We start from the raw sequence: 26836 nt of genomic DNA, 5'->3' as shown, positions 1-26836 counted from the left end.
CGCAGGGCAGCAGTTCCCAGACTGTATTTGTGTCCCTTAACATAATTTACTACTGCATTCAGGTAGCAATAAGTGACACATGGAAAGGTTCCTACACCATCGACATAGACCCTATCTGGGCAAACACAGGACAAATCACCTCAACAACATACAGAAACTACACCATTACAGACTGGTTGTAAGATGACAATCAAGTGACGGCAGATATGAGGAATATGTGTGCTGAGGCACAGGGGCCATCACAATTACTCATCTGTGCTGTTTTGGCAGAAGTGGGGGTGGGGGTAGCAGCAAGGCCTCCAGGAGGCCAGAACAGGCCCTCCTGAGGTGAAAGCTGAACTTGGGATAGGATCAGGCCAGATGTGCCCACAAGTAAATGGGGAGCCTTGGTTTGATGTGGTCAGACTCCTGGGGTCAGAGGTGTGAAAAGTGCCCCCAAACCCTTGGGCAGAGAGTATACATGCAGCTGTCTTACTCTAGCAGGGCAACCAGTCACCATGTGCCCCCAAGTGTACCCTGGCCAGCAGCACTATCAGAAGAGTGTACTAACATGGGAGGCTGACTGTTGGCAGGTGGTAGGAAGGTGTTAAAGTGGGTCAGGGGTCCCAGTGGGCCCCTCTACCCCACAGCATCAGGGGCTACACACTTCCATAAAGTTCTCTGATCCCTCCAGTGCTACAAGGGGGATACCCGGAGTCCAGTCCACACTCCTGCTGCGTGGGCAGCACCAAACCTACCCAGCCTTGGTCAGCAGAGGCTTCCCTCCCCCACCACAGGGCCCCAGGAAAGGGCGGCAGGGCTCACCCTAACCCCTGCACTAGGGCCTACAGTGAGGCCAAGAGACCAGAGCCACTGCCTTCCCTCCAGGCAGACAGTGATATGGGGACAGCCTGCACCTCCTGCAGGGGATAGAAAGAGTACAGCAGCTGGCACCATCTCTAGCTATTAGGCAGGGCACACCCAGGGCCTCACAGAGTCTTGGCTGTGAAGGCCTATCTGGGGCACAGCCTGAGGAGCACAAAATGAGGTCAGACTCACCCGGACAACCTATACAAGCATTGTCCAGCTGGTGCTGGGAGGTGGGGAGGAGGAAAGGTGGCCTGGGGCCCCATTGTGCCTTCCCCTAGAAGGTCCTGCAACAGGGCAGAGAGCTGCCCAGGCCCCCCCCCACCAGTCACATGACCTGGTCCCAAACAGGAAGGGAAACAGCTACCACCCACCCAGCAGTTTCCATGACACTAGATGGAAGAGAGGGCTGGAAACATTCTGGTCCCCAGGAAGATACTATAGCCAAGTCCATCACTGGCCAGCCACTACCGACTCAGGTGCAGAGCTGTGCCCAGAGGAACTGACGAGGATGGCGGTGCAGATGCTCCTGCTGGCCCTGCCACCTCAGCCACCACTACTTGAGGTCACCCTCAGGGGCAGATGTGGCATCCACCTGGACCTCCCTAGAGGTCCCGGCCTTTCTGGGCTTCTGCTTGGCTTTCCGCAACATGTGGACCTGTCCCAAGGCAGGAGTTAGGAGCCAGGCTAATATAGCAGGTCACACCCAGGTGTGCTGCCAGGCCCCCAACCCTGGGATCCAGGCCCTGAAGAGGAAGGACCAGGGAGCAGCCCTGACTGGCACCCCAGCATTGGGCACCCTCTACCATGCCCTCTCCCCCCATGAGGCTCATGGGGCTTGTTTCCACCGAGCGGCAGCTGCCCCACTGGCCTCTTGGCTTCCTGGGCTCAGGGAAGACCCAGGCACATCCAGGGGAAACCATGGCCCATCCCCATCCCCACCTGCTGTACCTTTGGGCCAGCAGCCGAGATAATCATGTTCCCGGGGGCCTGAACCCATGGCTCCCCATCCACCTGCACAGGGATGGCCTTGAGAAGCGTGACCCGGAAGTAGGAGCCCTGGGCAATGCGGATTCCAGAGCGCAGCCCACCCTGGACCTGGCCCTGCCACAGGGAGGTGAGCCACACTCAGCAGAGCCATGAGCACTACCTGGGCCACCCCACCCCCATGGCTGGCTGGCTGGCTCACCATGTGGACAACACCTGTGACGCCCACCACCTCCAGCAGTCCATCGTCCATGCGCGGCTTCTCGAACCTTGTGTCGCTATCCGAGCCCCACAGATCGGCCCCTGAGCCCCAGCTGGCATGGTTGAGAAAGCACTGAGGTGAAGCACGGGCTGCCAGGGGCCAAGGGCCATGGCACCTCCCCAGGAACCCCAGGAGTTGCTGCCCACACCTGGGAATGTTGATGAAAATGAGGCCCTCAATGCTGGGCAGTGGCACTTCCTGCTGCCCCACCTGCAGCCGGATCTCCCTGTGCAGGCCACGTGCCTGGCTGATCTTCTGCAGTCCGACGCGCACATACACGCCCTTGTTGTGGAACCTGCAGAGGGGAGGTCCCACTCCACCATCACCTGCATGAGGCATTCCCCCACTCTGGCCCCTCCTAGCCTGTCCCTGCTGGCAAATCCCCAGGAAGTATGCGATCACCATGTGGCGGGCCCACATTGCCCAGATGGCTATTCCTGGCACTCAGGTACCTGCTTGTGAACTTGCCAGGCTCCTCATTCCGGGCCTGGTGGAAGTCCAGGCTCAGCTCTGCATCGATGCCAATGCCACAGTAGTTGCTCATCTGTACAATCTGGGGACAGGCGTTATCTCCCAGGATCTGCAGCCCACCAGGCACTCCTAAGCTCTCCCAAGGTGGATCCAGCCTCCTCACCCCATCGCCAACTCCCATGGGCCCAAGTAGCATGGGCCAAAGTTGCATCTGGGGTCAGCAGCCCTGAGCATGGCCCCCAAAAGCTGGGCACTCCTAGCACAGTGTCCCCCGCCCCCCACCCTCCCAGCTCATGGCCACACTCTGTACCTCAGCAGCTGCATTTACAAAGAGGATGGTGCTGGCCCCTGCAGCAGGTGGCTAGGAGGAGGACAAGCACCTAGACACACAGCAGTCACACACAAGAGCCTAATGGGTGCCCAACCCACCCCATGCCACCGTGGTACCTTGGGGGGCTCTGCGTCTGTTACACCATTCTCTGCATTGCCATCCTGGTGAGCATCCAGCAAGATGGTCCAGCGGTCCATGAGCACAGTGTCAGCCTCATCCACGGACACCAGCACTGAGAAGGGGTCCTCCCCACTGTAGCCAGCCCCCCAACGGAGGACCCGCCCTAGGTCGTTTCCTGGGATGCAAGCAAGACACAGCACATCTCCACATCCAGCCCCACCCACAGGGCAAAGATACCACCCCAGGTCTCAGGTGGGACTTGGTGCAAGAAAGGAGAAACCGTGAAGCCCAACCCTCAGTTCAGTGGCTCAGCACACCTGTACCCAGTGGCAAGATGGCCACAGAAGGTTCTGGGCAGGCCAAATGGTGCCGTGTTTCTTCCAGGGCAGCCAGCACCCAGCCCACGGTGCCGTCCCCACCACATACCAGCACTCGGAAGCAGGGCACCTGGGAGAACAGGTGGAACCTGGCAGGAGGGAGATAGGGAGTGTCCCTCACCAGCCACCACATGCCCGTCACCCCTGGCTACTTCCTTTTCAAATGCATGGCTCCAGCTTTTGGGGGACTCAGGCAGAATCTCACAGGAGTTTCAGTACCAAGGAAGGGCCAAGGAGGGTGCAGCAGCCCCCACAGCGGTTGTGGTTTGCCACTCAGTGCAGAACCACAGTGGGCACTGCCCAGGATGCAAAACTCACCCAGGAAGAGGACCCACGCTGGTCAGCTCAAAAACCTGGTGAGGGTTCAGCAGCTTCCGGAAGCTACAGAGCAGGTCCCGACCCTTGAGGCCTCCACTCTTGGGATTCACGAACACAAGGAGAGGGCAGCTGTCTGAGGGCAGCTCTGAGTGCTGACAGACAAGGGCTGGGTGAGAACAGAGACCCACAATCGGGCATCCCCCCACTGGGAGCGCTGGCCAGTGTCTGGCCCCTGGCCCTGAGCCTACCCAGCCTGGGCCCAGCCCCTCCTGGGGAAGGCATGGCTGCACCTCACACCCAAGGCCTCACTGGCAGCTGGCGGGGCAGCACTGAGACCAGCTGGGGCATTCCAATCACAAAAACCTGGCCTTCCCTGCTGTGCCACATGGGAACAGACCACGTCCCCCATCTGGCCCTCGCAGCATAACCCAGGCTGGAAGCCCACCTGGGGTCCTGCCCACCAGGCAGCCAGACCAAGGCCTGCCCCTTGAAGGGTCCCTGGTGCACCCCTTTAAAGGACAGCAGCTCCTAGGCTCCCACCCATCTACATAGCAACCAGGAAAAGCTGCTCAGTCCATAGATGGCCACATGTCTCCCCAAAGCCAAAAGATAGAGCCCAACTTCCTACACATGACTGCAGGAAACAGCACCCAGGGTTCTAGACACAGTAGCCTAGGGATGGGCTGGGTGATGGACAGACAGGCCAGTGGGGACATAGGGTGGGTGCGGCACAGGGCTGGGCCGTGGTTTGGGGCAAAGACACACTCAGGCCACGTGACCCACTGGGCAGGCAGAGCCCCCTGTGGTCACCACTTACCCACTCACCCCAGGGCAGGCAGCTGACAGGAGAGAGAAAGTGTATGTTGGCCCCACATCCAGCTCTGCCTATGGAGCATACAGTGCTGGGAGCGGGGCTGATGGCCACCCTGTCCTGACCTGGGCAGGCCAGGTGTGAAGGGCCGGATGCAAAGAGCTGGAAGGCTTCACCTACCATAGTCACAGACCACCACACTCATTCTGCACTAATTCTGCTTGACTTGGACTGGGGTCAGGACCCAGAGATCAAAGGTCAGGATTGAGTAGAGCAAAGCAATTGCAGACCCTTGCACTGGTGGGACTGTGTCGGGGTGGAGACTTAGGACCACAGAGGCTCCTCTGGGAATACTGGGTGCAGGGATTCCAGGCTCCAGTCCCGACTGCTCTAAACTACATTTTGCCCACAGGTGGTACCTTCCACCCTGCTGCTGCACACCCCTCCCAGGTACTACCAGGCCTTAAAGGCAGTGTCCTATGTCAGGGTGCTCTACCTACTGCCAGAATTAGGGTAAGGGGCTCTAGGCAGGGGGCAGGGGCCACAAGTCCTCCTAGGGGCAATGCTATGCCTGAGGAGGGGGCTGGTGGGACGATTACACATGGTCCTTAGTGAGGCAGCCCCAGTGGCCCCAAAGAGCTGGACACTCCTAGCACAGTGCTCCCCATCTTCCACCCTCCCAGCTCATGGCCACACTCTGTACCTCAGCAGCTGCATTTACAAAGAGAATGGTGCTGGGAGCTGTATCCTGTGGTTGTCCCAACTAAGTAGGGCCTCAGAGTTCAAGAGACAGCTGGCAGAACTGAGGGGCAGACTTTACCTACTGGGTGCCAAGACAAGTGCTAACTCTCTGGCCATTGGCCCCCTGAAGTACAATGAGCAGCAATGTCCTTCCTGGGCTGTCCTGAGGTATGAACATGGCAGCACTGACTGGCCCAAGGAGCCCAAGGGAACAACGCCAGGCCACAGTGTGCATCTGGTTGTGGGAACTGCACGTCTGAAGACCTGGGCTTTTCTCCAGACAGCCCCCTGGTGTGTTTGAAAAGCTGGCCCAGGAAGCACTCACTCACCAGCACATCTGGGAGCACCAGTGCGGTCAGTGCCCGGCCCTGCACAGCTGTGTCCCTGACCAGCATGTACAGCCGCTCAGCCTCTGCGAAGCAGGCAACATCCAGCACTACTGCACCTATGGCAAGGCCCAAGTCTCAGGTGGGGCCTGTGCACAGCCGAGACACCTCCCCAGCACACAGTTCCCCGAGGCAAAGGTCAGGTTCAAGAAGGCAGAGCTTTTCCACCTAACTGCAGGAATAACCTTTGGTCACATGTGACCACACCGCTCAGTGCCCACTCACCTTGGGCGGAGTAGACGTGACTCACGGACACCACGGCGGCTGCAAAGGCAGGCTGCAGTCAGGGTAGCACATGGTGAAGGGCACACAGTGCTGAGGCCTGGAGTCTGGCCTCCTCCCTCTGGGGTCTGACCTCACCCCACACCCTGCGCCAGCCTCCCTGTCCACTTGGTTCTGGGGCAACTTCACACACCCCACCACAGGATTCCCTACCCCCGGAAGGCACAGGGTCCCACACAGGGGGAGAGACAGAGGCCAGGCCTATAGGAAAAGGCCATAGAGGGTATTAGACTCAACAGCCCTTCAGAGGATAGGCCTGGAGGTGAGGACAACACCCAGATGGTGTGTGGTGAGCCAAGAGCCTCAGCACTGTGGTCCCCACTGCTTGCCGTCAGCACCCTATCCCCCACCAGCAGCCCCTGGCCAGCCGCAGCAGTCACACCTTTGGTGGCCATGGCTTCATGCAGCAGGTCACTGTACTCCTGGGGAGACAAGCCAGGAGGCAGGCCACCAACGAACAGGGAGATTCGAGGGGCCGGAGCCCTGTTGTCTGCCACGTAGAACCGCGTCTGGCTCACCTGCCGCAAGGAGGTCTGGGGGGGAGGCGGGTGCTGGGTGGGTAGGGACAGCTTCTCCAGCACCAGGCCCTCTACCACCTCATCCACAAAAGTAGTCACTGGGAAGATTCCCCAGAGCCAAGATGAAAAGAGGAAGGCCAGGAGGCTTCCTTCTTGTGGATGAGCTCATCTATTCCTTGCAAGAAACTCAGGGAGGTCTGTGGCTCAACAGCCCACCCTGCTGGAACAGGTGACTTGTTGGCCAGGAGAGTTAGCTGTCCAGCCAGGGCAAACTCTATCCCTGGGGGAGACACTGCTTTTGGGGGGGGGGCGGGGGGGGTAGAGGTCATGGCTATGGGCCAACAGCTGCTTGGGGCCGCATCCATATCCACTGACCTGCCGGATGTCCCAAAGCCGGTTGAGCAGGAGCTCTTCGTCTGCCAGCACTGTCCGCTGGACTGCAAGGGCCAGGGCATAGCCCGTCAGTGCTGGGCTCCTGGCCCAGCGCTGTAGATGGCTGCCCCACCCCCAGCCCTGTGTCCCCAAGACACGTGTGAACACAGGGTAGAATTGTCAGAAGGGCAGGGTCTGCCTTCGAAGTCCTGGGAGCCACCCTGAAGGAGCCCTGAGACAGCAGGTCCAGGCCGCCCACTCACCCTGCCGGCTGCCCATGAGCACCTCCACCAGATGGAAGCTCTCAGGACCCTCAGCCTGTGGGCACAGAAGGCAGGCCGTCAGGCCCGGGCAGGTGACGGGCTGCCACACCAGGCGTACTGAGCAGTGGCCCTGTCTGCCCAGCACAGGTGGGCCCAGGGTACACACCTGGCGGCCAAGCAGCGGCAGGGCCTCCAGCACCACCTTCCTCGCTGTGCTCTGCGGGGTCACACACAGGGATACGTAGGCCATACCTACCCTGTGGGCACCAGGAGTCAGGCACCAGCCTCCTGCACAACCCCAACCACCTGGCAGACCCAGGCCCATCCAGTCTCACTTGAGCCAGCCAGGATAGATCTTCAGGACTTCCTGGGCCTGAGGCAGAGCACGGATGACCCAGGCCTCGGGCGCAGCCTCGCAGGACCCTGGGCCTCTCACGCCCTCCTCCTCCTCCAAGATTCCAGCCTTAGCCCAAGCCAGGGCATTACCAGCCTGAGAGGGCAGCGGGTGTAGCTCCAGGCTATCAGGGTCTTCAGGGATGTAGTAGGCCCGCAGCGCAGCCTCCTGCAGAGGGTGGCCAGTATGGAGGCTGCAGTGGTACCCTAGCTCCTACCCTAACTCAGGGCCTCCCTTACCAGCACCTCCTTGCTGGGGGCCAGGCGGGAGATAGTGATGACTCGGAACTGGTTTCGCCTCACCGCATCATCACCATCAAAGATCTTCAATGTCTGCTTGCCTGGGCGGAGAAACGTGTGTGAAACCCAGGGTTGGAGACAGGGCAAGGGTGGGTGGGGGTCGGGGCAGGGGCCACTTACTGGACTCTGGAGGTACCAACGTCTCTCTGCCTGGGACTGCAGCAGCACCTCCATCTGCACCACCATCCCCGTCACCTGCAGATGGGCACACGCACTCCTCACTCACACAGTGCCAGCCCACAGCACAAGGCTCGCCCAAGGTCCCTGTGCCTCACCGAGCTCTGGGGCCATCATCTCGGTGATGCGGAAGCAATGCATCTTGCTGAAGTTGCGGGATAGCAGGCGCACACACGTGGGGGGCAGGACCAGGGAGCGCAGGCGCCCGAAGGTGCACTCAGGAGCAAGTACCGTGGAGCAGACCGAGTGGGCCTAGGAGTACACAGGCTTGAGCCCAGGTGGAGCACCCACACAGAGACAGGGCTAACAGCTCTTCACCCTGCCCTGATGATGCACTGGGGCTGGGGGCATGTCCCATGCCTGAGCAGGACAGAGACCCTTCTCCCTGCCCATCCTCCTCCAAGGGACTAGCTAACCTCTCCTGCCCCCGCACCTGTACTCCTCACCACTCCTGTCCCCTCCCACCACCCCACCTTCCACCTGGAGCCCACCTGGACCCCACACCACTCGCAGCGCAGGCCAGCCAGCACCTCTGAGGAGCTGCACATCTTCCTACAGACCTCACAGCGCGCTCCAGAAGACAGGTTCCCCTCCCGCCAGTGGTGGTGATGATGCACGTCCTGGGAAGGGGGGATAGTCAGCAGCTGGGCCAGTGGCTGCACCCCCAGGCTGGCGCTTAGCGCTCCTGACACCCGCATACTCACATGATCCTGGTGTCCATCCTGGTGACACTGGCGGCAGTCACTGCAGGCGAAGGGCACACAGTCGGGGTGAAGGTACAGCTCACACACTGGGGAGAAGGTAGGGTTAGGGGCCTCTTGCCCACTGTGGCCCCCGATACCCTTTGGCCTTTTTGTTCCACTGGTCCCTGCCCCCAGCCCCAGCCCCCGGGCCAGCCCTAACCCTAATAAGCTGTGAGTTGGAAGAGGTTATGGGCTGCCCAGGGCAGCAGAGACCAGGACCCTGGGTAAGGTGGGGGAGGCAGGGGGGCTCCAAAGGGTACCTTCACAGCGGAGTGCAGGCGCCTCCAGGCCCTTGCGACAGACAGCACAGAACTTGCGCTTGTAGACACCCCGGGAGCCGAAGCAGTGAGCCACAGGGACCTGGCAGGAACAGAGGGCAGCTTTACCCCACTGGCCCACACACCCACCTAAACACTCCATGAGGGCCAACAATAGACTGTCCATGCCAACACTCCCTCCCTCTGCACCTGGACCATCCTGCCACTCAGGCCTCTGCTGGAGACTGCCCAGGACTGGTCTAGGAGGCCCCAGCAGCAGCCACAGCCACAGCCACAGCCACAGCCCAGGCTATGGGAAGCCAGACAGGACAATCAAAAACTGAGGAGAGGGGCGCCGGCCCCATATACCGATGGTGGTGGGTTCAAACCCAACCCCGGCCAAACTGCAACAAAAAAAATAGCCGGGCATTGTGGCAGGCACCTGTAGTCCCAGCTACTGGGGAGGCTGAGGCAAAAGAATCACCTAAACCCAGAAGTTGGAGGTTGCTGTGAGCTGTGATGTCACAGCACTCTACCAAGGGTGATAAAGTGAGACTCTGTCTCTAAAAAAAAAAAAAAACTGAGGAGGAGAGGGCTCTGTGACTTCTTTCTAGTCCTGTCTTGGGGCTTGGGGTGGGGGGGCACCTGCCATCTCCACTGCATGTTGTCTCCTCAATTCTAAAGGCTCTCAATGCACCACCAGGACCCCTCAGGCTATAATGAGTATGTGTGTGTGGTGGGGTTCTTCCTGATCATGAGAAAAGACAGCAAAAGGGCTCAAGTTTTCTTCATTCCTGACTCTATCTTTACCCCCCCAACTCAAAATATGTACAACAGAAAAAATACCAGAATGGTAACTGGGGACTTGTCAGAATGCTGGGTGACAGTTATTTTGTTAAGTAAATGTATTTTTAAATTTTCCATCATGCATATATTTGAGAGACATATTCCTATTTTTTAATTTAGTAAAATATACAAAATAAATCATTAAAATCAACTTTAGAAAACTGCAGCCTCAGATGTCCACAGAAGGGACCACCCAGGCTGACATGGCATCCCAAGGATGCTGGCTGCCACCAGGAGCCAATGTCCCCAGGCTTTTCTGCACTCAGCCTGGTAATCAAGTTGCTCCCAAACCTGGCATCAAATGACAGTGGGAAATGCCACAGCCAGAGCACCTGTATAGCAGAAGGTGCACCTGTGGGCCTTGCCCTCACTGTCTACTCACAGCCATCACCAACCACACTGCACCCTGGACACAGCACATCAAGGAATGTAGGCGTCTGCAGTGGACAAGGCTGAGGGCTGAAGAAGAACCATGGCCCACACAACAGGCCCCACACTGCAAGCCCTCCCTACATGCCACTGCCTTCACCAACCTCACAGGGAAGGGAAGTGCCCTGCGCCCTGCAGGAACCTGGGCCAGTCACCTCCTTGCCCAGACCAGAGCCCTGAAGAGGGAGGTTGGTGGCCAAGACTCCAAAGTTTACTGTCTGTTCTAACTTGCTCTCTGGAGATCCATGTAAGCTCACTTCACCTGTAAGAAATGATGGAGCTCTTTCACACCCTTGGCTCAGTTCCCCCAAGTAGCATCATGCAAAAGTAGCGTCATAGCCACGGTGCTCACAGGCAGTGAAGACGCAGAAAACTCCATCCTTCCCTCTACTGCTCTTTCATAGCCACAGCCACTTCCTTATCCAGTTATATTTCCAGAACATTTTATGTTGCTCAGTGTGTGCCCTTTGGGATCAGCTTTTCTCAGCACAGCCCCCTGGAGGCCCATCCATAGCACTAGGTGCATGAACAGCTGATTCCTTTTAATCCTGAGCAGTTTTCCAACCCTTCTGTTTTAACTGCATAATGAAAGCCTGACAGCAGGAAGACAGCCCGGGTTTCAGTGCCTCTGCCCCTCAGGGCCAACAGCCCCCACCCTCTCAGCAGATGTGGCACCCCCACCCCATACTCACCCGGACCAGGCTGGGTGCAACACTGGTACATGGGGTCTTCACATGCTTCAGACACTTCTCATGGGACATGAAGTTGCAGACTATGGGAATAGGAGTCCGTAAGTGGGCCCTGTCCCACCCAAGAAGGTCAGTAGGACCACTAAGCCAATTCCCGCCAACCCATTAGGCAGCCCCATGCACTGTGCTCCTCCAAGTTCCCCTCCCTCATCTGAGAAACCGTGGCCTGGGTGGCCGTGACTGTTCTGACTGCAGCACTGCCCCTCTTACACAGGCTAAGCTGTCCTTCTGTCTCTGCAGTCTTGGGGCTCACCAGAAGGGCAGGGGCCTTGCAAGCTCCTGCATCTCTGTAGGAGACCAGCTCCCCCAGGGGCACTCTTCCCTCACTCCACCCAAACAGCTGTACGCTGCACCTGAAACCCAAAGCCACTGAAGGCAGGCGGGCAAGCCAGCCAAGTGAGGGCTCCAGATAGCAGGAGGTAGACAGCCCAGGGCCCCCCATGGCAAGGAGCACTGTGCATTTGCTGTGTGCAAGGGGCCCAGGGCAGCGCTCAGGAGGGCCAAGAGGGCAGCAAACTACACACCCAACTCCAGCTTCCCGTAGCCACTCAGCTGGGAGACAGACACAGAGTTGGGGAGGGATCTGGACCCCACAAGGTAGGGATGACAGGAAGGTTGAGGCTGCAGTGGCTGGGAGTGGGCAGGACACACCCATCAAGACAGCCATGGGTGAAGACTGACCACAGAGCCTCGAGGCAGTCTGTTCTGGGGACAGGCAGCTCTTCCAGAAGGCCCTCAGTTTCAGTGCACACCCCTCCCTGCTGTGGCCCCAAACACCCCAGTCCCTAGAAGAGGGCACACAGAAGTTCTTCACGGGCTGCTCTAGAGACAATTTCCAGAAGGCTGGTTCAAGGAGAAATAGGGAGACAGGACGAGAGCTGCAGGGACAGCAACCACAGGGGACACTGCCCAGCCTCCCCCTCAGCCCACAGCCCTGCCAGGGCCTTCCCAGGCATCCTGCCAGCCTCATTCAGTGAGCTGCTTTGTCCCAGGAGGATGCTCAGGGCTCCAGAGCCCCACCTGCAGGTCACACCTATGAAGGGGACCTGGAGCCTAGCCTCAGACTATCTTCTATACCTTTCACCCTGTGTGTGAAATCCAATGGTTTATCCCAGTGATTTTCTTTCTTTCTTTCTTTCTTTTTTTCTTTTTTTGTAGAGACAGAGTCTCACTTTATGGCCCTCGGTAGAGTGCTGTAGCCTCACACAGCTCACAGCAACCTCCAACTCCTGGGCTTAAGCGATTCTCTTGCCTCAGCCTCCCGAGTAGCTGGGACTCCAGGTGCCCGTATCCCAGTGATTTTCAACTGGTGTGCATAAAAAAATTTTAAAGATCATTAATTTTTTTTGAAAGAAGTTCAAAGGATAGTAAGGATATTCTTTTTTTTTTTTTTTTGTAGAGACAGAGTCTCACTGTACCGCCCTTGGGTAGAGTGCCATGGCGTCACACAGCTCACAGCAACCTCCAACTCCTGGGCCCAAGCGATTCTCCTGCCTCAGCCTCCTGAGTAGCTGGGACTACAGGCGCCCGCCACAACACCCGGCTATTTTTTTGTTGCAGTTTGGCCGGGGCTGGGTTTGAACCCGCCACCCTCGGCATATGGGGCCGGCGCCCTACTCACTGAGCCACAGGAGCCGCCCTATTCTTTTTTTTTTTTTTAACTCCCTTATTGATCAACATAATTTAAGTATGCCATGGAAGTTTAACTATAGGTTTAAGCGTGCTGTGAGATTAAAAAAAAGGTTGATAAATACTGGTCTAGCCTCAGAGCTGAAGCTGATTCAGGCTTCACCTGTACATCCTCTGCCTCAGGGGACCCCCTGGCACTCCTGGGGGGCATGCAAGGCAATGCAAGGTCTATGATCCCACCGAGAAACCCCAGATCACATCATGCCAGTGGGACAGGCCACCTCATGCAGCCCTGGGTGTCAGAGGGACTGTGTCATGTCCACAGCAGAAACATTCCTTTTGTGTGAGAGGCCCAGCCTCCTCTGCAGGCCCTGGCTGTCCCCAGAGCAAAGGCCTGCCTCTTTAGCACTCCCCTACTTCCTACCACAGGCCAGGACAGTTGGTGTCCAGCATCCTTACGATCTACACAAACACCTGACCCTGTCCCAGCCTCCCTCCACAGAAGCTATTATCTGGTCTCCAGGGCCCGCCTGCTTACAGGACAGAGGACCAGAAAAGAGCCAGCCCCAGGGGGCATCTGTAGCTCAGTTAGGGCGCTGGCCACAGGCTCCAGGGCTGGTGGATTCAAACCTGGCCCAGGCCTGCTAAAAACAAAAACAAACAAACAAACCAGCCAGTCGTTGTGGCAGGTGCCTGTAGTCCCAGCTACTAGGGAGGCTGAGGCAAGACAACTGCTTTAGCCCAAGAGTTTGAGGTTGCTGTTGAGCTATGACTCAACAGCACTCTACCAAGGGTGACAAAGTGAGACTCTGTCAAAAAAAAAGAAAAGAAAAGAAAAGAAAAGCGCCAACCCTGGAAGCACCAGGGAGCTAGAAGGGTAGGGGGCTTCACCCCAGCCCTGTCTCCTAAGCAGCTGAGGTGCCGCACCTGGGAAACCAGGGCCAGGCCCCAGGCCAGTCCTGCGTGGCCACAACTGCTGCTCTAGCGGCCAGGAGAGGTCAGCTGGCTTCAGCCACCGCAACTGTCCCCAGCACACCTTGCCGCATACAGCCCCCGAATTCCAACCGCAGCCCTGCATGGGACACAAGCCCCCACCTCTGAAAGAGCTGCACCCTCTCAGTGCCAGCGGGAGGGAGGCCTGTACTGGGGAGGCCGCCGCCGGCAGAGTGGTGCTCAGGGTGAGGGGCGCACTCCGAGGTGGAAGAACCCGGATCACGGGTTAGGGTGGGAGTCAGGGAACCGGACCCCGGCGCGCGCGGTGGCGCGCGTCCTGGGCTGAGCCCGCCCCTCCTCGGGAGGGCTCCGGCCGGGCGCTCACCGTCGCACAGGAAGCCGGCCAGCCCCCAGATGAAGTCCGAGCAGAGATGGCAGAAGGTGGGCTTGGTGAGCGTCACCTTCCGGAAGCTGTGGCCCTGCAAGGCCGCGGGACCCGGGGGTCTGACGCCCGCCCGCTCCGGCCCCGGCCCCAAAACCGGGCGCGCGCGGCCTTCGCTGCCCAGTACTGGGCTGCAAACCGGGCTTCTGGGCCGCGGGGCGCTGCCGCCCAGCCAGGGGCGGGCTCCGGGCTCGGCCGCCGCCGCCATCCCAGCCGGAGCCGCCCGAGCCCGGGCGAGCGCGCTGGAGGCAGCAGCGAACTGGAGGCGACCGGCACCGCGGCTGCTCTGCCTGGACCGCCAGGATGCCTATTGCCCCCGCCCCACTGCGCAGGCGTAGCCACGGGGTGGAGCCGAGGGCGGGGCAAAGGAAAAGGCGGGGCGGTGGGGAGAGGCTGGGTGCGCCAAGGCAAGGTTCGAACGGCTGGCCCACCCGGGCGGGCCTGGTGTGGTTTGCGTGGACTCTGCCCCTGACCGCCCAGGCTGCAGCCGGCCCACATTTCCCCGACTGGGCCTCCGGACACCAAACCCGAGGCATTTGCCCTGCGGCGCCCAGGCTCGCGGCTGCGCAGAGGGCCGCCTCCCACGCGGGTCGCGATCTCGCGCACAGCTCATGGTTGCGCAGAGACACCCAGAGATACGCGTCCCTGTGGCTGGGGCGTCCCCAGGAGGCAGAGTTCGTGCGGACCCGGCGCGGCGCGTGGGCGGCTTGGTCTGCGGAGTCTCAGCTCGTGGAACTTAGCTGCGGGCACGTCCCGGCAAGAGCGGTCACGGTCCCCAGGGCAGGTCGGCCGCGGACAGTTGATGCGATTGTGGTTGCCCGCCAGCAGGGAGGTCCGGAACTATTTGTCGCGACCCTCACACGACCTCCTCAAAGACCCTTCCCCCGCCCCGACCCGCCCCCAGCTCTCCTGGACCTGGCCATAGCGGCCCCTCGGGATGCCGCGGGGCTGTCTGGAGGGACCGCCCAGCACAAATAGCTTTATATCTTCTCCGGGTGGTGCTGGAAACAGGGGCCGCGTCCACGAGGTCACCCTGCCACCACGGCTGGCAACGCTTCGAGTGACCTAACCGTGGACTGGAGTCCACGTGGCCACACTGGGCAGCCTCAGCCAAAGGGCTTCCTAGGCGAACCACGTGGTCCCTGCGGGCCTTCAGGGGTTCTGGAGGCAGACCCGCATCCCGAGGCAAGGCTCAGGCAGCGGAGCACGGTGGGGGAGGCAGAGGACAACAGGTAGGGCACCGCCAGGGGAGGGCTGATGACCACAGAGCTGGGAGGAAATGCCCAACGGTGTGCTAGAGCCTTCCGAAGCGGAGGGACACATGCCCTCTGATCCCAGGGGAAGACCTGGGAAGAGTAGCGTTGTGGGCGGGGCTCTGGGCTGCGGTCACTGGCAAGGGCGCCTCTCTGCCCTCCAGGTCAGGGCTCTGATCAACAGCAAACTAAGGAATAAACCAGGCTGAGATTGAGATGACTATGTCTCCAAGCCGGCTGTGGATGGAGTCATCCACAGCGGGCTTCGAAACACAGAAGCTGGAAGATGGATGGCTGAGTGAGCAGGAAGAGCTGACCTGTGGCACCAAAAAGCATCCAGGCAGGGAACTCACCAGGGCCAAGGCCCTGGAACAGGTGTTCACAGACCCATGGGAATCCTAGGCCCATCCCCAGGCAGTTCAATGTGTGTTGCCCCTTCATGGGAACATTCAGCCAGACAGCCTGGTCCCCACCCCTTCTTTCACCTCCTCAGTCAGGCCCTGCCCTGCACCTGCCCTGGATCAGATCACAGGTTAGCTGTGAGAGCATCACCCCAGGCCCCACCTACCTCCTGGCCCCAGGGTCAAGGGCCCTGCTGCTTTAGGAAGCCCACTCCACATGTTGCAGACTGCAGCCAAGTTCTGAGGAAAAATAGTATTTAAGAACATTCTTTTCGGGCGGCGCCTGTGGCTCAAGGGGTAGGGCGCCGGTCCCATATGCCGGAGGTGGTGGGTTCAAACCCAGCCCCGGCCAAAAAAAAAGAACATTCTTTTCTCCATTCAGGAGAAAATGAAATGAAGAGCATCAAAAACATCTTAAAAAACAGAACCCCAGGCTCGGTGCCTGTGGCTCAAGCAGCTAAGGCACCAGCCACATACACCTAAGCTGGCGAGTTCGAATCTAGCCTGGGCCCGCCAAACAACAATGACGGCTGCAACCAAAAAATAGCTGGGTGTTGTGGAAGGCACCTATAGACCCAGCTACTTGGGAGGCAGAGGCACTGCGAGAGTCGCTTGAGCCCAGGAGTTGGAGGTTGCTGTGAGCTGTGATTCCACAGCACTCTACCCAGGGCGACAGCTTGAGGCTCTGTCTCAAACAAAAAAAAAAAAAAACAGAAACCCACACCTGACTGTTTCTGCCAGAACTTTACTATGCTTTCTGACCTAGCAAGTGAACGATACTTCCATCAAACCCTCCCACAAACCTTCAAAACTATTAGCAGCTTCTCCCTTGGAGGCCTGGCTGGATTTTGGCTCCTGGGTCAGTCCCACACTGTCTTGGCCAGCTCAGGTTGAGTGGCTGGAACAAGGTGAATGTATCTGGAGGATGGGAAGGCAGAGACCAGGTGTAGGCATGGTCAGGTTCTGGGGAGTGCTCTCTTCCCTCTCTGCTACCCTAAGAAGATGCTAGCCACCATGCTGAGGTCAAACCACTCTGGTAAAATTGTGTCCCCCAAAACATTATGTCATATGTTGCAGTCCTAGCCGCTGCACCTCAGAATGTGACTTTATTTGGAGATGTTTTTTTTTGTTTGTTTTTTGGATAGACAAGAGTCTCACTGTACCATCCTCCGGTAGAGTGCCATGACGTCACACGGCTCACAGCAACCTCCAGCTCTTGGGCTTATGCGATTTTCTTGCCTCAGCCTCCCAAGTAGCAGGGACTACAGGCGCCCGCTACAATGCCCAGCTATTTGTTTTGTTGTTGTTGTAATTGTCATTGTTGTTTGGCAGGCTCAGGCTGGGTTCGAACCCGCCAGCTCTGGTGTATGTGGCTAGTGCCCTAGCTGCTAAGCTATGGGCACCGAGCCAGGAGATAGGGTCTTTATAGAAGTGATCAAGTTAAAATGAGATCTTTATGGTGGGCCTTAATTCACTATAATGGTATTCTCATAAAAAGGGGAAATTTGGGGGCAGCACCTGTGGCTCAAAGGAGTAGGGTGCCGGCCCCATATGCCAGAGGTGGTGGGTTCAAACCCAGCCCCGGCCAAAACCTGCAAAAAAAAAAAAAAAAGGTGGGGGGGGATTTGGACCCGGATGTGCACAGGGAGAGCAAGTGTGGAGATGAAGGCAGAGGCCTGGGCGAGGCTTCTCCAAATCCAGGAGCTGGCAAAGCCTGGGACAGTTTCCCTCATAGCCTCAGGAGGGACCAGCCCTGGCCACACCTTGGCCTCAGACTTCCAGTGTCCAGAACTTCAAGATGATGAATTACTACTGCTTAAGCCACCCATTCTGGGGCACTTTGTCATGACAACCCTCAGAAACTCCCAGGCACATGGACTGTTCTAGCCTGTGCTGAGTGGCACAGGTGAGGGCAGAGTCTGCAGCACTTAGTCACTGCCTTCTCTCGCTTGACCTTTTGTTTTGAGCTCTAAGGACCAGTCTCTTCCACTGCTGCTGCAAATCGAACTGCACACCCATTGCTGCTATTTTGTTATAGGTACATACTATAGTTTATTTATGCTATTGGGGCTTTTTGTTTGTTTTGTTTTGAGACAGAGTCTCTCCCAGGCTGGAGTGCGATGGCATCATCACAGCTCACTGCAGCCTCAAACTCCTTAGCTCAAGCAATCCTCCTCCCTCAGCCTCCCAAGTAGCTGGGACTACAGGTACCTGACACACCTGGCTGATTTTTCTTTCTTTCTTTTTTTTTTTAGAGCTAGGGTCTTGTTGTGTTGTCCAGGCTGGTTGTGAACTCCTAAACACAGGTGATCTTCCCACCTCAGCCTCCCAGAGTACTGGGATTACATGTGTGAATCACTGTACCTGGCCTATTTACCCTATTGCTAATGGGGAATTTACTGCCAGATTTTGGGAATTTACTGCCAGATTTTGGCTATTGTAAATAATGCTTCCTAAATATTCTTGTCCTTGTGTTTGGACACCACATGCACATATATCCACAGGTCTGGTGGAGTAAACCACTGTGTCACAGGACGTGCTTTGTTCACCTTTAGAAGATAATCTCAAACATTTTTTTTTTCAAAAATCTACACAAAAATAAAAATTTATACTCCCATCAGAAATGTAGGAAACTTCAGAAGGCTGAGGCATGAGGATCGCTTGATTCCAGGAGTTTGAGGTTGCTGTAAGGTTTATGATACCACAACATTCTACATTTTTTGAGACTATGTCTCAAAAAAAAAAAAAGAAAAAAAGAGAGAAAGAAAAGAAAAGAAGTGAAATGTAGGAAACTTCCTTCCACTGCACATTTTTGCAAACGCTGGACACCAACAGTCTCACAATTTCAGCCGTTCTTGGAGGGATGCAGAGATATCTCAGTGTGGTTTTGACTCATCTGATAGAAAGGGAGGCTTACAGCTGGTCACACATTTGTCTGCCATTTGCGGTTTTGTTTTTTTTTTAATTGAGACAGAGTCTTAGTTGCCCTAGGGTAGAATGCCATGGTGTCATAGCTCACAGCAACCTCAAACTCTTGGGTTCAAGTATCCTCTTGTCTCAGCCCAAGAGGATCTTGTTCTGGCTGGGACTATAGGCGTAACACCAGAATCCCCAGCTATTTTTTCTATTTTCAAGTAGAGATGGGGTCTTGCTCTTGCTCAGGCTGTTCTCCAACTCCTAAGCTCAGGTGACCCAACAGAGTGCCTCACAGAGTGCTAGGATTATAGGCATGAGACAGTTCTTGTGAGTCTCTTTAAATGTCTTAACCATTTTTCTATCTAATTTCTTGTTCTTATTGATTTGTGGGAATTTTTTTATGTATTCTGAATGTGATTCTTTTGTCAATTATAGTTGACACTCATTATTCAAGGTAGCTTTGCTATATACAGAATGACAGCCCATGTTCACTGTGATACTGCCCTGGACCATTGCTTTAGGGGATTACCAACCGGGTTCCTGCCAGGCTCTGCTCACATTTCTGGCACATGATCAATACATAATCTTGTTTTCTGTGTTTCTGTTTAAGGACACCTTATTCAACATATATTTACATGCACACACTTATATAAATATTATTGATTTATCAACATTGAGCTCACAACTAGCAGCACTACCACTCATGCCTGCATCACCTATGCATGTTTTCTCCCAGGCTCATCACAACCACTTGTACCTGGGGAACTGGACAGCAATCCAGCATTGGGATGGGGCCATTGCAGACAGCAAAACCACCAAAAGAAGCACAGAGATGCAAACTATGTGGCACTGAGAAGACCACAAAAAGCACGCTTGTTTACAGGAGAAGAGGAGGGAGAAAGCAGAGCTTGGCCTTGCTCCAGCCCAGCAGGGCATGTCAGTAGCTCAGAGCCGCCTCTGCCTGAGCATGTTCACGAATGACTTGTGGAGGCACTGGGAATGTTGATTTTGAGATTACAAACAAATTTAGCAAGTGAGTTAATTTGCAAATGCAGGATGTGGGGCAGCAGCAGCAGCACCCTTCAGAGATGGCTTCTGGCATTTTAGCTGTCACCCCTGTCCAAACAGAGAGGCTTGTTTACCTTCCATACTGACACCTCTGAGCCACTCAGGAATTTTGGGGGTGGGGTCCTGGTTTGTTGCATGGTCCACTCCTCACAGGGCTCTGGGGCACCTCAGCCATAAAGCAGGTGGCCAGCTCTCTTCAAGAAAAATGCAAAATAATTATTATAAAATTAGATAGTATTTATTCAGAATGAGAGAAGAAATCATAACAAATTAAACATTTAAAAACACTGACTACTGCCAGGCATGGGGGTGAATGCCTATAATCCTAGCACTCTGGGAGGCTGAGGCAGGTGAACTGCCTGAGCTCACAGGTCCCATCTCTTAAAAAAAAATAAAAATATAGCCGGGCGTTGTGGCGGGCGCCTGTAGTCCCAGCTGCTCGGGAGGCTGAGGCAAGAGAATCACGTAAGCCCAAGAGCTGGAGGTTGCTGTGAGCCATGTGACGCCAGGGCACTCTACCGAGGGTGGTACAATGAGACTCTGTCTCTACAAAAAAAAAAAAATAAATAAATAAAAATAGCCGGGCTTTGGCTCGGCGCCTGTGGCTCAAGCAGCTAAGGCGCCAGCCACATACACCTGAGCTGGCGGGTTTGAATCCAGCCCGGGCCCTCCAAACAACAACGGCTGCAACCAAAAAATAGCCGGGCATTGTGGTGGGCACCTGTAATCCCAGCTACTTGGGAGGTGGAGGCAGGAGAATTGCTTGAGTCCAGGAGTTGGAGGTTGCTGTGAGCTGTGATGCCATAGCACTCTACCCAAGGTGACAGCTTGAGGCTCTGTCTCAAAAAAAAAAAAAAAATAGCTGGGCTTTGTGGCAGGCACCAGTAATCCCAGCTACTTGGGAGGTTGAGACAAGAGAATCACTTGAGCCGAAGAGTTTGAGGTTGCTGTGAGCCGTGACCCCATGATACTTTACCTGGGGGCAACAAAGTAAGATTCTGTCTCAAAAAAAAAAAAAAAAAAAAAAACAATAAAAAAAAATTGACTAACAGCACAAAGGTCACAAAATCCAGAAAGAGCCATAATTTTTGTCATAATGGCCTGCTATACACCATATTCTTTCATCTATATTTTCCATTGTCTCTGATTACAATTTTGCAATATAATTTTCCAAAGAAAAAGATAATTTAGTCTTTCTAGAAAAGCTGATTTAAAATAAAAAACAAGGTTGGGCTCAGTAGCTCACGCTTGTAATCCTAGCACTCTGGAGGCTGAGGAAGATGGATTGCTTGAGCTCACAAGTTCAAGACCAACCTGAGCAAAAGCGAGACCCCATCTCTACTAAAATAGAAAAACTGAGGCAAGAGGATCACTTGAGTCCAAGAGGTAAAGGTTGCTGTGAGCTATGATGCCACAGCACTCTACCCAGGGCAATAGCTTGAGACTCTGTCTCCCTCCCCAACCCGCCAAATGAATAAAATAAAATAAAATAGTATGACCTATTTTACAAGTTTGTGCTTGACAACTCATTACTGGTTACATCACAAATGGTGTTAAAACTGTTACCATATTTGGAGCAAACAGTGTCAATTTTCTTTCCTCTATAAACTGGAGGCTTCAGGGTCTTGCATTTTTCCTCTGAGGGGACTTATCTAAAATGCCTTCTGTGGGAGATGGAGACAGTGGCTCACTCTTATAATCCCAGCACTCTGGGAGGCCAAGGCAGGAAGATCCCTTGAGCTCAGGAGTTCAATACCTTAGCTTGAGCAAGAGCAAGACCCTGTCTGTACTAAAAATAGAAAAACTAGCCAGGCATTATAGTAGGCACCTGTAGTCCCAGCTACTTGGGAGACTGAGGTAGGAGAATCCCTTGAGGCCTGAGGTTGCTGTGAGCTGGGTTGACTCCACAGCACTCTACCCCAGGGTGACAGTGAGATTCTGTTTCAAACAATAATGATAATAATAATTTAAAAAATAAGAAAACTAAAAAAGCCTTTTGTGATGAGCTTCACTAGCTCATGCTTCTGCCCCACAAGTCTGAGGGAGGGTTCTGTGTTATCGCGTTGATGTCAGCATTTCCTGTGACTCAGTCCCCTTCATGAGTTGCCAGGCGTGGAACTTGCTGGAAGCTACTCTCTGCCCCAGATGTGAGGAAGTGGCTGGGAAGGACATGAACAGACTCTGCTAATCCCAGCTGACATTCCCACAGCTGGGCTTCCCCTTGGCCAGGCCCCACAGTGCCAGCTGCTTCTCCAGTGCCTACCCATTACTGTAGGCACCCTCTCAGTTAGTGTCTTAGCTTGATGAATTTTACACAACTGTGTGACCAGGCCAAGACTCCCTGGAATCCATCTCTTTTGTGGCCCAGCTGTGTCTCCATGGTCCTTTGTCCATCTGTGCCGGCACTATGCTAGCTACCTTTGTATTCTCGGTCTAGGATCACACAAGCCCTGTTCATGTGCTGAGGAGTTGGAAGGCACATTCCCTCTGTGGAGGCGAAGCACCTGCCCCTTCCTTCACATTTGAAGCCATTATTGGCAACCCATGATTCTGAAACTTGTCCTGAGATTAGTTTTAATCAGTCATGGGAAGGAGACAGACATGGACACACTGCCTTTAGACAATTTATCATTTACATTTCCCAAGAGAAGGGGGCATGCGCACCACACCCCCACACCATGCAGGGCTGCAGGTGAAGCCCCAGTGTGGAGTGGGAGGGAAGGAACATGACCCAGAGCCTTTCTTAGGATGAGGCAGGGTAGAAACTCCTAAGTGTAGGACTGAAACAATTTCCCTCAACCCTGGCTTTAGAGGCAGTCCCTAATTGTCCCTCTCTCACCCTGGGGTAATTTAGAATGCATGGGAGTTAGACAAAGGAGATAGTGGGCTGTAGATTAGTTGGTTTATATCTAAAAGAGGGGCTGTTTTGCTGCCTCTAAGATTTAGCTAGCTGTGGGAGGAGCAGCCTGGCCTGGGTAAAGGCCCCAGTGCCAGCACATCAAGAATACAGAAGTAGCCCAGTATGGTGGCTCACATTCTTAATCCCAGCACTTTGGGAGGGCAAGGTGGGAGGATCACTTGAGCCCAGGAGTTTGAGACCAGCCTGGGAAAGAAGTAAGACCTCATTCCTAAAAAAAAACAAAAAAATTAGCTGGGTAATGTGGCAGGTGCCTGTAGTCTCAGTCACTTAGGAGGATCACTTGAATCTAGGAATTTGAGGTTGCTGTGAGCTAGGCTAATGCCATGGCACTGCCCAGGGCACAAAGTGAGAAGACCTTGTCTCTTATTTTTTTTATTATTAAATCATAGCTGTGTATATTAGTGCAATCAAAGGGTACAATGTGCTGGTTTCATATACAATCTGAAATATTCTCATGACCCTGTCTATTAAACAACAACAAAAAAAATCAGGCATGGTGGCTCACACCTGTAATCTTAGCACACTGGGAGGCCAAGGTGGGTGGATTGCCTGAGCTCACAAGTTCGAGAATAGCAATCAGCAAGACCCCATCTCTAAAAAAACCCCAAAAACAAATAGCCAGGCATTGTGGTGGGTCCCTGTAGTCCCAGCTACTTAGGAGGCTGAGGCAAGAAGATCACTTGAGCCCAGGAGTTTGAGGTTACTGTAAGCTGTGACACCATGGCACTCTTCCTGGGCAACAAAGTGAGAGACTCTGTCTCAAAAAAAAAAAAAAAAAAAAAAAAAGCTGGGAGACGCCTGTGGCTCAGTGGGAAGGGCACCAGCCCCAAATATGGAGGGTGGCAGGTTCAAACCCAGCCCCAGCCAAATTGCAACAAAAAAATAGCCAGGCGTTGTGGCAGGCACCTGTAGTCCCAGCTGCTCAGGAGGCTGAGGCAAGAGAATCGCCCTGAGCCCCGGAGCTGGAAGTTGCTATGAGAAAAAAGGTGAATTTTCCAGGTTTTTCTTTATATAACTGTTTTTTTTTTTATAGAGATAGAGTCTCACTTTATCACCCTCAGTAGAGTGCCATGGCGTCACACAGCTCACAGCAACCTCCAGCTCCTGGGCTCAGGGTGATTCTCTTGCTTCAGCCTCTGGAGCAGCTGGGACTACAGGCGCCTGCCACAACCCCCGGCTACTTTTTTGTTGCAGTTTGGCTGGGGCCAGGTTTGAACCCGCCACCCTTGGTGTATGGGGCCAGCACTACCCACTGAACCACAGGCGCTGCCCCTATATAAAATTTATGAAAGAAAAAAATATATAGAAAATATGAAAATGGGCCAGGCATGGTGCCTCACACCTGTAATCCTATAATCCTACAGTGAGCTATGATGCCACAACAGCACTCCAGCCTGGGCAATTGAGTGAGACTTTGCCTCAAAAAAAGAAATAAAATTAAAAAAAAGAAAGAAAGAAAAAGAAAAAAGTAAATAAAAAAAGAAAAAGAAACTGTCAATACAAAGGATAGACATAAAAGAAAGTTTTTACCCGCTGAGATGGAAGCCAGGTTTTTTTTTTGGATACAGAGTCTCACTATGTGGCCCTGGGTAGAGTGCTGTGGTGTCACAGCTCACAGCAACCTCAAACTCTTGGACTTAAGCAACTCTCTTGCCTCAGCCTCCAAAGTAGCTGGGACTACAGGCGCCTACCACAATACCCCGCTATTTTTTTTTTTGTTGTTGTAGTTGTCATTGTTGTTTACCAGGCCCAGGCTGGGCTGGAACCTGCCAGCCCTGGTGCATGTGGCAGGTGCTCTAACCTCGGAGCTACAGGAGCCGAGCCTGGAAGCCAGGTTTTAATAGAAAAAAATCAAGATGTTTAAGAGGAAAACTAGGAGAAGGGCAGTGACTATGCTGGGGACAGGGGCACTGAGGGAGCTGCCTCACCACGCTGGGAAACCTCTCTCCAATCTCTGCCCTAACATCTTTGCTGCCTTTGCACCTCTGGTGCTGCAGACTTCTGCCTCCCAAGTAGCTGGGACTACAATAGTTGCCACAACACCAGGCTATTTTTAGAGACAGGGTCACGCTCTGGCTTAGGCTGGTCTCCAACCTGTGAACTCAGGCAATCCACCGCCTAGGTCTCCCAGAGTGCTAGGATTTACAGGCATGAGCCACTGGGCCAACTTTTTTTTTTTTTTTTTTTTCAAAGTCTCAAGCTGTCGCCCCAGGCAGAGTGCTATGTTGTCATCATAGCTCACAGCAACCTCAAACTCTTGGGCTCAAGTGATCTTCTTGCCTCAGTTTTTCTATTTTTAGTAAGACAGGGTCTCACTATTGCTCAGGCTGGTCTTCAAGTAGTGAGCTCAAGCAATCTACTGGCCTTGGGCTCCCAGAGTGCTAGGATTATAGGCGTGAGCCACTGTGCCTGGCCTTTTAGGGTTTGTTTTTAAGATGATTTATCCACTGCTTCAGTTGTTTTCTCTGGAGTGCTTGAACTGTGTGAGAGCCCACTGTTTCCAGAAAGAGAAATTTCTGTACTGTCATTTTCTTTTTCTTGGCTTTCCCTCCCTTTCTTATCTTAATTTTTTATTGATTTTTTTCCATTAATTATTTGTACTACATTTTCCCGTTCCTGCTGGTTTAAATTTATATACTCTACTTCTCATTTAAATGAATAATCATGATGTTTTTACTTTGCAATTTCCATGTAAGAAGACCTAATGTTAAACAATATCTTAATCCTTTCCCCTCAAATAAAAAAAGACCAAAATCACTGTAACTTTGATAACTATCCTCACAATTTATGGGCTGTTATAGTCCAGTATTTCAGTTTCTTTTCTCATTAGATAGTTACTTTCATCATTACTTTCTACAGTGTTGGCTTGCAGTCACATATGTATATTGGACTACAGTTGTCTCATGGTATTCTTTGAGTTTCATTCTAGGACCTTCAAGGTCACCCAAATTCACAAACAGCTCTAGTCCCAAATATAAAATGACATAATATTTGCATTATTACCTGCACACACCCTCAATATAGTTTAAATCAGTGGTTCTCAACCTGTGGGTCATGACCCCTTTTTAACAACGAAAATACATTGCAGCAGTAGGAAGGTTGAGAACCACTGCTTTAAATCATCCCTAGATTACTTACAATATCCAATGAAAATGTAAATTACATACAATAGTTGTATTATATTGAGATATGTATTATTTTTACTGTTGTATCATTTGTTGTTTTGTTGGAGATGGGGCCTAGCTCTGTTGCCCAGGCTGGAGTGAAGCGGCACAATCACAGCTCTCTGCAGCCTCTGCTTCCTGGGTTCAAGTGATCCTCCTGCTTCAGCCTCCAGAGTAGTTGGGACTACAGGTGTGCACCATGCCCTGATTTTTGTTTTTTCTTTTCTTTCTTTCTTTTTTTTTTTTTCTGCAGTTTTTTTCTTTGGCTGGGGCCGAACCCGCCATCCCCGGTATATGAGGCCGGCACCCTACTCCTTGAGACACAGGTGCCGCCCCAGTTTCTCTGTTTTTTTTTTTTTTCATAGAGATGGAGTCTCACTCTTGCTCAGGCTGGTCTCCAATTTCTGAGCTCAAATGATCCTCCCACTTCAGTCTCCCAGAGTGCTAGGATGACAGGTGTGAGCCAGTGAGCTAACCCATTGTTTTGGTTTTTTAAAAAAATGTTTTCAGTCGGCAGTTGGTGGGATCCACGTTCTCAGAGTCGTCGGACACGCGACTCCCGCCGAACCTGGGGCCACGCTAGATCCTGCGCTCTCTCTGCAGGCCTCACCCAACCCACCCACCGTGCCTAGAGCTCCGCTTCCACGGGCACCTGAGCCTGACTGAGCCCGCGCCCCCAGCACCTCAGGACCCTGCCAGCAGACTTCTGACCCTCCTCCTGTGGTCCGGCCCGCCCTGGAGCAGTTACCGGCTTGGACCTCACCTGCTTGGAGCTTTAACAAGACAGGGTGCTCCATGCACATCCCACGCCAGGACAGAGCATTCCTCGGAGAGCTTTCCTGGAATTTAGTCACCCAGTCCTACTGATCGCTCTGCGGTGAGACATCAACACTCACCAGGGGCGGAGAAGACCTTGGAGAAGCCTTCCCGCCCGGCCCCGCCCCCAGCCCGGCGCCCTTCCCTGGCGGCTCGGAGGTCCTGCCTAGGTCCCGCCCGGCAGCGGCGATCACGTGGAGGCGCGCTCAGACTGTGACCCGGATGCGGAACCAGCTGCTCGCGAAGCATTGAGGCTCGCACCGACTGGGTGGGCCGGGCAGGTCCAGGAACTACGCCAGCGGCCCTGCATCCTGG

At 54.3% G+C, this 26836-nt stretch overlaps 1 protein-coding gene and 1 long non-coding RNA gene across 14 annotated transcripts; both read right to left on the bottom strand.

Moving 5' to 3' along the window:
* Positions 1-8: 8 nt before the first annotated feature.
* On the bottom strand, positions 9-15363 carry DGKQ (diacylglycerol kinase theta). 13 transcript variants are annotated; one of them, XM_053577857.1, is made up of 27 exons: positions 13927-15363; positions 11661-11764; positions 11233-11332; positions 10923-11031; positions 8959-9058; positions 8660-8745; positions 8447-8575; positions 8054-8207; positions 7899-7973; positions 7719-7819; positions 7421-7647; positions 7252-7342; positions 7086-7140; positions 6826-6887; positions 6451-6465; positions 6315-6354; positions 5876-5914; positions 5594-5709; positions 3713-3864; positions 3335-3483; positions 3014-3192; positions 2877-2927; positions 2548-2648; positions 2244-2390; positions 2036-2147; positions 1798-1950; positions 9-1504 (listed from the first exon to the last, which is right to left on the bottom strand). In XM_053577857.1, exons 1-27 carry the CDS (start codon positions 14517-14519, stop codon positions 1403-1405), a joined length of 3342 nt encoding a protein of 1113 aa, XP_053433832.1. In that variant the 5' UTR covers positions 14520-15363; the 3' UTR covers positions 9-1402. The 13 variants fall into 13 exon arrangements, with proteins under 13 accessions (XP_053433832.1, XP_053433830.1, XP_053433833.1 ...); XM_053577855.1 differs by having other exon boundaries at positions 6315-6465; XM_053577858.1 differs by lacking the exon at positions 6451-6465.
* Positions 15361-26608, bottom strand: LOC128576004 (uncharacterized). The gene is made up of 3 exons (XR_008377216.1): positions 26469-26608; positions 15509-15877; positions 15361-15462 (listed from the first exon to the last, which is right to left on the bottom strand). It is a non-coding gene; the product is annotated as an uncharacterized LOC128576004 (long non-coding RNA).
* Positions 26609-26836: the final 228 nt, after the last annotated feature.

The sequence above is a fragment of the Nycticebus coucang genome, chromosome 23 (genome assembly GCF_027406575.1).
Source record: "Nycticebus coucang isolate mNycCou1 chromosome 23, mNycCou1.pri, whole genome shotgun sequence".
In the NCBI taxonomy this organism is placed as follows: Eukaryota; Metazoa; Chordata; class Mammalia; order Primates; family Lorisidae; genus Nycticebus; species Nycticebus coucang.
The sequence above is the reverse complement of the archived record's forward strand: the minus strand, read 5'-3'. Positions and strand labels throughout refer to the sequence as shown.

What these genes read in the sequence shown, in the direction of transcription:
- DGKQ (XM_053577855.1), bottom strand. Translation starts at nt 14,519, where the DNA reads ATGCCTCGGGTTTGGTGTCCGGAGGCCCAGTCGGGGAAATGTGGGCCG. An exon ending in TTGCACCCAGCCTGGTCCGG is followed by an intron (nt 9,059 to 10,922) that starts GTGAGTATGGGG and finishes TGTTCCTGCCAG; the next exon opens with GTCCCTGTGGCTCACTGCTT. An exon ending in TGAAGCCATGGCCACCAAAG is followed by an intron (nt 5,915 to 6,314) that starts GTGTGACTGCTG and finishes CTGCCTTTGCAG; the next exon opens with CCGCCGTGGTGTCCGTGAGT.